The sequence below is a fragment of the Sylvia atricapilla genome, chromosome 3, assembly GCF_009819655.1.
Source record: "Sylvia atricapilla isolate bSylAtr1 chromosome 3, bSylAtr1.pri, whole genome shotgun sequence".
In the NCBI taxonomy this organism is placed as follows: Eukaryota; Metazoa; Chordata; class Aves; order Passeriformes; family Sylviidae; genus Sylvia; species Sylvia atricapilla.
In genome coordinates this window covers 64,230,636-64,241,316 of record NC_089142.1, presented here as the reverse complement: position 1 = coordinate 64,241,316, position 10,681 = coordinate 64,230,636, and the positions used below count along the sequence as shown (strand labels likewise).

The 10,681-nt window shown below is 40.9% G+C and overlaps 1 protein-coding gene and 1 long non-coding RNA gene across 2 annotated transcripts in view; one reads left to right on the top strand and one right to left on the bottom strand.

Annotated features, from left to right (window-relative positions):
* Positions 1-698: 698 nt before the first annotated feature.
* On the bottom strand, positions 699-4,278 carry LOC136359195 (uncharacterized). Its single transcript, XR_010743236.1, has 2 exons — positions 4,165-4,278; positions 699-2,656 (listed from the first exon to the last, which is right to left on the bottom strand). It is a non-coding gene; the product is annotated as an uncharacterized lncRNA (long non-coding RNA).
* A 22-nt stretch (positions 4,279-4,300) lies between these two features.
* Positions 4,301-10,681, top strand: part of PEX7 (peroxisomal biogenesis factor 7) — a 42,485-nt gene continuing 36,104 nt past the window's right edge. Inside the window, exons 1-3 of the mRNA XM_066315606.1 lie at positions 4,301-4,610; positions 5,980-6,037; positions 7,531-7,681. Of these exons, the coding sequence (XP_066171703.1) occupies positions 4,301-4,610; positions 5,980-6,037; positions 7,531-7,681 (519 nt within the window). The remainder of the gene's footprint in view (positions 4,611-5,979; positions 6,038-7,530; positions 7,682-10,681) is intronic.

Here is a 10,681-nt window from a genome sequence, read left to right as displayed (position 1 = left end):
GGTATTTTTTGGTGAGATACAAACAGCACATGACAAATACCACAGGCTTGATTTAGCTGATCTAACTAGTGTAAACAAGGTCCAAGACCAAAAAAGACAATTTAAATGTATCCTAATTTATAGAGATTAAATCTAAACTCTGTCCAATTTATATTTTTCATGTATTGTGGCCATTCATGTCCAGTAGAGGGAGAAAAATTATTTTAGACAAATCTGCATTTTGGATTTGTTTATGGTATTGTAGATGGAATTCATAGAACAAACTGAAATCTATCACCACAAATACTGGCTTTAAAATGGATGTGAAATTCTATTGATCCTTTAAGGCGCTCTTGAGTAAGAGATTGGAGATTCACTGTAAATTCTTCACTGATAACCAGAAAAAAGTTTTCAGGAGTCTAGCATGTTTCAATTATTAGTGTCTAAAAAACCTCAAAAGAATTTAAAGAAACTTGGAGGTACAAAAAATTGAATTGGACATTAAAAGTACATAATTTATTGTGATTTTTGTAAACTTTAGGCCAGAACTCTTACAAGCATTAGAAATGGTTAAAACATTTAAAACCTTGTTTCTAAAAGCTAGACTAAAAAGTTAGACTGTGAGACACTGTAGACAATGAGAAGTAACTTTTAAGTTCAGTTGGGAGAAGGCAGTGTTTTGAGGCAGCCAGTTGCCAGTCTTTAAAGAAAATACGCACTTATGGTCACACTGAACATTTAAAACAGTATTTAAATAGAAGGAGGGGGTCGTTAAATAGAGACTGGTGGCCATTGTGTAGGGATGCAGCTGATCATGGAACAGTAATAACATGGGCAATCTACTTACCAAATTAGAGCATGGTGCACAATGGTGGCAGCCAGCAAAAGCTGACCAAGCAATGCGGATACATCATCAGGGATGGATATTTCACCTGTCAGGATTGTCCTTGTAGCCCTTTTCTTGTAAGCATGGTGAAGATTGTGTGCTGGTCTTCCTTTGTACTCTCTTTCCCCATAATTCTCACATTTCTTTCTAAATCTCCATCTCTAAATCTTTATTTGCTCCAGTGTCTTTCCTTCCTCTTGCTTCTTTTATTCTTTTAAACTTCCAGAAAAGCCTCTACGCTAACAGCGTCTTCCTTCCAAATGCCATAACCCTCAGTTTAGCCATATGAGGGGAGCCTTTTCCCTTTGCATTCATTACTGCAACCCCCATGGTTACTTTTATTTGTTTATTTTCAATGTTGCCAGTTTTTCAATCTTAAATGAACCTTGGGATTCTAAATGCTTTTTCTAAAGCGGCAACACATTTGGCTTTATGATGATATGGGGATTTTAGCTGGAAAAATCTCTATGCTTCTATTAGTCAATAAGCATTCACTTGTAGAAGAAAATCTTGCTGGCATGGAGCCTAGGGAATGGCTCAATAGTGCAAAGACAAACAAAAATTAACTGCAGTCTTTGAATGTTTTCAGTGTTTTAAGCTACCTGCCCTTGCACATGAGGAAATTGCTCACATTCTACTTTCTCTTGTAGAAAAGATCTTTTTATAAATTGTTCAAACACTTGGACTCGAGTCTTTCTGATTACTGTTCCTGCTGACCAGCACGGGTTTTTGAAGGATTTGTGCACACAGCAGTGATGGTTAGCAGCTGAACTGACACTTAAGCTAGCCGTCAGCTAGCAAGCTGAGGAAATGAGAGACGTGTTTGTAACAGAGCAGAGCTCTTGGGACCGAAAGGATGGAGATACTGCAGTAAGTATCTCAACCACCTATTCTCATGCTAACGAGGGGTACGGCTGGCAGCTGAATGTAAAGAAGTGACAGCTGCATAAAGATAGCCTAAAATTGCATCCTAAGCAACTTTTCCTTTTTTTAATTGAAATTATGTTGTGTTAGAAAAACAGTAATTTCAGTGTAGTCGGGGATTTTTTTTCCTTCGACTGGGGGCTCTCGTTTTTTGCGTGGAACATGGCTGCCATCTACTGATGCATGCAGGATACGTTTGTTTTGAAGACTGGATTCTTCCTCTGCACTGGTGAGGCCACAGCTCGGGTTCTGGGTCCAGTTCTGGGCCCCACAGTTCAGGACAGACATTGAAGTGCTGGAGCAAGTCCAGACAAGGACAACAAAGGTGGTGAAGGCTCTGAAATACAAGTCTGATGAGGAGCAGCTGAAGGAGCTGGGGGTGCTCAGCCTGCAGATGAGGAGGCTCAGGAGTGACCTTAATGTATCTCTACAACGCCTTGAAAGGAGGGTGTGGGCAGGCAGGGGTCAGCCTCTCCTCCCTGGAAACTTTTGGCAAGGTGAGAGGAAATGGCCTCAAGCTGAGCCAGGGGAAGTTTAGGTTGGACATTAGGAGGAATTTCTTTACAGAAGGGGTGGTCATGCATTGGAATGGGCTGCCCGTGGAGGTGGTGGCATCACTGTCCCTGGAGGTACGTAAGGAAAGCCTGGATGTGGCACTGAGTGCCATGGTCTAGTTGACATGGCGGTGTTCAGTCATAGGTTGCACTCGGTGATCTCAGAGGTCTTTTCCCACTTAATTAATTCTGTGATCCTGTGATTTTGTGTTAGCTGAAATGAGCTGGCTGGTAGGTCATTTGGCTTCAGTAGCTGAATATAAAATGCTGCTATGAATGGCAGTCCTCCATGTTTCTTGAATGTACTCAGCTGCTCAGAGGCTGAGGAGGAAATATAGAGTCATGTTTAGCAACTTCATTTGTTGGGATCTCTTTGCTTGTAAAATAGCTTTTGTTTCTTTTTTTTGTTATTCTACCTTTAAATCATCCTAATCAAATACTTTCAATGTCCCTATTATTTTGCTTTCTACTTCTGTGGATCTTCAAAGTCTGAATTCACAAGTTCATCTCTGAAAAAAAAAAATGTTTGAGAACTAGTCCTTCTCTAAGGACTTCCTTGTAACCTTTTATCTACTTCTTGATCTTTGTGTCTATTAATATTCTTTAAATCGTGTCTTTAAAACAAAGCTGGGCCACTGATAAAAACTGGTTCCTGTTTGCATAATCTCTTTGCAGAATTTCCACTCATTACAAAAGATCAACCAGCTTGGAAAAAATGCACTCGATGAAACCTTTCCAATTCAGTGATAAATTGTCCACAAAGTAACTGGACTTGACATCATTAAGTATCTGACTCCCTGACACCTTGCAAATGGCAGTGTCCAAATTTACTTACTGTACCTCTGTGGTGGCCTTGTGTCTTTTCAAGAATTGCTATTGACATCCCAGTCACAAAGAGCAATTCTTTAAAAACACTTGCTCAGAAAACCGTCTTGTAACTTGCATGTTGAAAAGCTAAATTGACGTAAAAAGATTCCAAAGAAGCTATTATTGGTTGAATTTGGCCTGGGGCAGCCAATTCTGTAAGTTATTCCTTTGCCCGAGGGTTAAAAAATCTGATCTCACATGATGTCAATAAATGAAACCTATAAATTGCTAGTTATGAGGCTTTGAGAACTGCTGTGGTAATCCAAAGGATACATTAAATTGAGCTTCACTGAACTGCATTTGAACTGATTTTATTCTAAAATCCTGGAGGCTAGTTGATGAACACGTTTTTCTTTTTTTTTTTTTTTTTTTTTTTTTAATTGACAGATTGAAGAATGAATAGAACTGCGTAATTCTGGATCTGAGGGCCAGTTTAAGCAAATGGATATTTTTCTTCCTTTACAATGGATTTTGTAGTCAAGGTTCAGTTTTAAATATACGGCCAGGTAGCAGGAGTAGGTAAGTATGGTCCAAATGCATGAGGTAACTATGATTAAAGAATCTAATTTGCCTTTGCTGTAACTTCTGAAAGTGTAAAGTGATACCTTTTCTCTTCAAACACGTAGATAGGTCATTGGGACTAATTAGGGTGGTCTGTGTCCTTATTTTAAATGACATAGATATATATATGGGATATAATATGGCAAAAGCTGCAGCTGCTGCTCTGCTTTTAATTTCCTAAGGCTGAACCACCCTGCCCACCTCTTCCTAACAAAGAAAATTTCCACCGACTTAAACAGAAGTTGTCACACGTGTAAAAAGTTTATTCATTAAAGGACTTCCATAAAGCACGACTGCATACTGAGAAGAATGATAAAATATGAAGATCTATTCGAGAAACCAGGAGAATGAAAAGCTTAGAAGGTCTTTTTAAAATGAAAAGTGAAAGCTAACGCACATAGTTCTGATTGAAACGTCTCACGCATTCAAGCTGATGCACACACCCCGAGCTGGTCTATGTCCTACGTGGCGTATAAAAGAGCGGATTGTTCCCGAAGTTCGGAAGCGATTCCCTCAGCGCAGGCGGGCGATGTTGGCGATCGCCGTCCCCCGACTCGCCGCTCCGGCAGCGCCCGGGCCGCCCCCTGCCATGGCCAAAGATGGCGGTGGCGGCGGCTCGGGCACCGCCCGGCGGGCGGGCGCTTCCGCCGGGGCCGGGGGCGCGGCGGCTCCTCCGCGGCTCCTCCGCGGCTCGGCGGAGGCCCGGGCGGGGGCCATGGGCACGGCGGCGGGCGCGGGCGCCCTGCGGCTGCCCGGGCTGCACGGGTACGCGGTGGAGTTCTCGCCATACTGCCCGGGGCGCGTGGCCTGCGCCGCCGCGCAGTACTACGGCATGGCAGGTGCGGGCGGCGGCGCGGCGGGGGTGACCGGGAACGTGCCTCCTCGCCGGAGGAGGAGGCTGGAAACGTGGGCGTGCGGAAGGACAGACGGTGTCTGTCGTATGCCAAAGCATTTGGGGACGACTTCCCTTTCCGCTGCGTTTGTTTGGCTGTGGGAAGGCGCCTGTGCCCCGCGGCCGGGCCGGGGGCGTCGCGGGAGCCGCCCCTTGCCCTCCACAGCCCGCCGCGATCTGCCTCTTGCCAAGCGCCAGCCCGCCGCTGCCCCGGGCTTCTCACAGCGCCCTCGCCGAGCGGCGCTCGTCTGTCTGACAGGGTCGAGAATAAATATGGTAGTAAAGATGTGCACAGTGTGAAGAAAATGTCTGGAAATAACTTTCTCCTGTGACAGGACCCGAGGGAATGGCCTGAAGCTGTGGAATGGCCAGGGGAGGTTTAGGTTGGCTATTAGGAAGAGGCTCTTCACCCAGAGGATGTTTGGGCACTGGAACAGGCTCCCCCGGGAGGCCTGACAGAAGCTCAAGAAGTGTTTGGAGCATGCTCTCGGGTGTGACTCTTAGGGATGGGGCTGTGCAGGGCTGGGAGCTGGACTCGATCCTGATGGGTCCTTTCCAGCTCAGCTTATTGTGTAATTCTGTGGCTTCAGCTGTTCTTGTTTTAGTCTCTGAGTTTTAGTTCTGTTTTAGTCTCACCCAGGCAGGGCCTAGTGATCCTGCGGTCTCTTAAAAGAGCCAAGCTGAGCATTCCTCAATAGTGGCACCTTTTTTATTTCCAGTGAGAGTATGGCTCCCCCAAAAAATAAATTAATTTTTTTTTCCAAGTGTAAAATTACTTTTAACAATATCCTCATCAGATGAGGAAGCAGAACTGATGTGTGCTTTATCAGAACTGAATTACTGGTTTTGTTTCTGATGAGTTGTGTTTCCATTACTATGTTCAGGAAGGGGTGAAAGAAGTGTTTGGTCTGCTCTGTTACCAAAAAGGCAAAAGGGAGCTCCGTGTTGGTATGTCTGTCATGTGAGACCCCTGGGGAAAATGCCCTGTCATGCGTTACAAGCAAGTCTTTTTCAACCTCACCTACCGATGTAATGGAATAAAAAAAGAACAAAAGCCAAACACCAAAAAACAAAAAAACCCAAAACCAAAACCACCCACCAAAAATACAAAATCAAAGCAGGACAATCAGATGTAAATGAATTACTGTTTTAGAGAACACGAGACCACAAGATGTTTAATTATGCAAGTAATTGTTTGGCATCTTAAAGTTCATGTCCCCTTTGTGTTTGCACACTGAAACTACCTCAGAACCACCCCAATTTCCTTGGGCATTGGGGAGCTAGTTGTGATGTTTTGTTTCGTTTTACTGGTTTAGGTTGTGGAACTCTGGCAGTACTGGGACAAAACGAAGCTGGGATTGTTCTGCTCAGGAGGTAATACGGGTTTATCTTCTATTTTTGTAAGAGAAAACCTTACTGTATATGTGTGAGTACCAGGCACAACTGAAATATTTTTGGTTATTTTTAGCGATACAAAATATTTTTTCTATTCTGAAGTAGCTACTGAATACAGGTCTTTGTATTTGCATAGAAATTAATGCATTTGTGTTAGCATACAATACAAAAGATATGTTTACGTTGTATTGATTTTTTAATGGGAAATCATCTGGCGTGCGCTATTTGCATAGTGTAAACCATTTTATAGAAAACTGACAACGTGAATTAAGAGCAGCTTCTCTGCCCTAGCCTGAAATTGTAAGTTCTAGCTTTTTAGGAACTGTGCTTTGACAGCTAGGTTTATGCCCTTATGATTGATTTATGCTGAAAATAAAGCAGGAACCTATGTAAAGTCATGGAGATCCTTCCTAGGAGATACATTTTTTTAAGGAGGTTGATTTTGTTGTGAATAGAAGAAGGAGACAGGTTAGAAAGGAGGGGTTTAATATTTGACTGTTATTAACCTAAAATGTTTTATGGAAAGCCTTGAAACAGTGATTGTTTAGATTAAGGTGGCTGACAGAAATGCTTTAAAAAAATAGGTAATCCTATTCAGAGAAACGTTTTTTTCATTCATAATTATAAACCAATACTCTTTGAAGATGTTCAGCACTCTGTTACTTCTGGTAAGTACTCTGGTTTAGTACAGTTCATTTCTGTTTCCAGTGACTCCACTTATTTTGTGGTAGAAAGTCATCTTAAGTTCCTGACCCGCAGACCATGTTGTTTATCAAACTGTTCTGTGCATGCTTTTACCTTATCCTTACTGCAGAGTGCCATCAAATTTGACCTAAGCTTAGGAAAACCTTCAGTGAAAAGGGGGTAAATAAATTCGTATTTCCCATCAGATAAAATTGCAGTAATTGATAGCTGTCACAGAGTAACTAATATATGGGATGAGGTCCCATATGGTGAATTGTTGGTGTGTTGAAAGCATATTCAAAGGAGTGTAGAGTTCTTCAGTAGATTCATGGCTGTGCTTCTGTTGGGTTTTCATTGTGACTCAGATTCATAGTGGTGTTGTGAATTGGATAGGGCTCTCCCAACACAGTTTTATTTCTTTCTTCCCCACAGTTAGATATAAAGTGCTCTTACATTCTGGAGAAACCATAAATCAGACTGAGGCATATTGTACCTGTGCTTGCGTGGCAAGTTGTAGACTGAAATCAGAGTTCCTTCTTTGTGTGTGGAAGGTCTTTGGCTCATTTGTGCTTTAATTTAATCGATCTGTTCTGGCATATGGTTGTAGAAATTGACATTCAAACCAGTTAATTGATTGTGGGGAGATTCACTTGAAACTCAAGTATATAAAAATGCTGTTTAGAATGGTAAGAAGGGCGATTTAAAGAAATGCTTTCTTTGCGTGGAGCTAGTCCAGACTTTTATATTGTGCTTTCTCACAGATGAATATCTTCATTTTTCCAATTTAGTTTTGACTGGAATGATGGCCTATTTGATGTGACCTGGAGTGAGAATAATGAAAACTTGTTGATCACTTGTAGTGGAGATGGATCTCTGCAAATCTGGGATATGGCTAAAACCAAAGGTCCACTGCAAGTCTATAAAGAGCACACTCTGGAGGTAAATCAGGCGAACTTAAAAAATTTAATGGATGCTCTAATGTATGAATAATTAAAGTATTTATTTGTAGTCCTATAATCAAAAGCAGCATATTGTTTTCTAACTTTTTTGGATCTGTGGTTTGAATTAATAACTTGAATATAAAGTGGATGTACATATTGTGCATGTTCAAACGCTGTAGTAGGTACTGCTTGACTACACAAATCTAATATATTCAGAAATAGAATTTGTGGTTCCTTACAGGCTAAGTAATCATTGTAGTGTGTGAAATTACTGCAGTCATGCTGTGATTTTTAGAGGGCCTTATTAGATAGGTCTAAATCAGACAGCTGTTATATCAGTCTTGTGGAATGATGCACGTTATACAGATCCTTAGCACTTGGGTTGCACTTGGATCTGCTTGTCCTTTTCCCTCCTAGCATCTCTGAGATCCTATTCAGGTAACAGCAGTCAAATGTTGGGACAGTATGTATGTTTTTTTAGCCTTGGTTTGATACTGTTGCATTTGATTTTCATAAAATCTCAGTTTCTTTATGCATTGCTGTGTGGGTAGAGAAGAACGTTATATTCAAGTCAATAAATATATTTGCTTAGTTTTAAGGATATTTATACTGTAGTACATATATCTTTCCTAAAGTGATTTTTCTTCCCTTTTTTTTTAAGCTTTTCTTCTAACCCTTCACTTACTTCTGTTGAGTGTTTGAGCTTAAGATGCAGTGAGTTTCAGTCTGGATTTTAGTGGCTTTACTGATACTTTATCTAACTGACATCGATCTCAATAAAATAATCTAGTAGATAGGCAGTCAAAAAACTGATTGAGGAAATTCAGTTTCATTCCCAAAAGCCTCAAGATTTTTTCAGATATGAAGCACAAAGCTAAAAGCTGAGTGACTGTAGTTACACAAGAGCCCATCTTCTGTAGCTTATTTCTTTGTAGTTTTTCTACTTTGGTTTAATGCACCTACTGTATAAGCTGACAATTTTGATAGAGGAGTTTCTAGTTGTGATCAGGATTTTGTGATAATGTTCAAAGGCTGATTGTAGTTACAGAAAGACGTAGGTGAGGCATAGTACCAGTTTTTTTAGTTAGTTTGTTTCTGTCATTTTCTCATTGAAATTATGTCAGTCACTTTATTTTGTTTCTGCTTTACCATCTGTTGTTTGTGAAATAAACATTCCTATGTCTATGTTTTAGCTGAGCCGGTAGCATGGGAGGTGGAAATACTCAACTGTGCTTAGAAAGACAGTATAGAAAACATGGACTGAGTGAGAGTTTATTGTGTGAGATGAGAGGTTTGTATTGATTCTTTATAAACTAGTATTAAGAGGATAGATCTCAGAAGGAATTTACCTAGTAATTCGTGGTGAACACTGGCAGACAGTGTTCTTGCTACCTTCCTAATCCTTAATCCCTGACTGACATATTTAGTGGCAGTTTTGTCATGCATTTTATGTTACTTCTAATGCATGATTGACAGTGATCTGTTTCTTTTTTGCTAAATGAGATCATTGTCTCTTCTCAAAAAGAATGTGCATTTTTAATTTAAAAGTGAATTTGCATTATCAAAGGACGATGAGTTTTATTCCAGCACTAGCCAACTGCTGAATCTCATGAATAAATCAGTCTAATTTATTATAGTTTTGACGAAATCTCACTGGATTGTGAGATAATAGAATGCTCGAATTAAATTCGTCTTGTAAAGTGAGCCTGAACATTTATTTTAAGCTATTTTTTGTTTTTACATCTTTTTTCTCTCGTCTTTTCATCTTGCCTGAGGCATTTCTTGCTGCCGTTTAGGCATAAACTAGGGTTCATTTATTTTATGATTGAAGATAAAGCACTAAAAGATTAACAGCAAAGGTTTATGCTGTGTTATTAGTCTTTCCCAGTTGCTCAAGACAGCTTGCATTGAAGTGTCTTTAAATTTATGTTGGATGATAGCGTGAGAAGGAAAGAAGAATAAGAATGAACCTTACTGTGTTCTTCATACTCTCTCCTTTTCATCCTCTTCCCGTTACCTAGCCCTGTCACATGCCAAATGGACAGTACCTCTTGCTTTTCCCGAGCCTGTTGTCTGTTCTGTTTGTAATTCTTGCCTGAAGGAGAGTTCTCCCGGGTCCCTCTGCCCCTGCTGCAGCTGCATGTGCTGTGTGCCGTATGTGCACAGGTCTGTGTCACAGCACCAGATCTACGTGCTGATAGCATGGGAGCCAGCTGGGAGCCCTGTGTGTGCTCTGCTTTATCCAGGCACTAGATCTGATACATCCCAACTGCAATGTAGTGCATGCCACCTGCCTGGATTGGGTGACACAGGTGCATGTTTCCCAAAGATCTGTTTGTCTCTGGAAAATCTTGAATAAGGCTATGAGAGCCAAATGTTTACTGAGCTGTTGCGTGGAAGAGGCATACTCTGTAAGGACACGATTAGGTGCATTTCCAAACAGCAGCAGCTTAGCATTTGAGCTCAGGCCATCACACAGATTCAAAGGCAAAGAGAAATATTTGTGAAGAGCTTGGGACCCACTTTGGAGAGCTGTCATGTCTTCCTTCACAGAATCTATGGAGATGTACTGGTGTGTTTCCTTTGTTAATATTTTAGTAGGAGGAGTTAGAGTGGAAAGGACCATGTTTTAATGAGCTGTAGTACAATTAGTAGAAAAGTCATGAGTATGGTTTGGCAAAAAAACCCAAAAGAATTACCTCTCAGTTGGTTATATGGCTTTTGTAAAGTGCTGTCCCAGTGTCTTGTATATTTGGACCATAAACTCCTCAAGAAAGGGAGTTAGTGGTTCTAGAGCAATGTGGCTTTCATATACGGGAAACAGGACTTTGTCAAACAAAAAAAAAGGAGAGAGATAAAAGCAGCTTGTTTTTCTCTGGGCAGTGGTTGCCTTCCACTTACGGAGGATAAGCAAATAGATGAAAATCAGTTCATTTAAGCTGGATTTAGCATAGACTGAAATATTTCTTAGGGAGGAAAATGCTCAGAAATAGCTAAA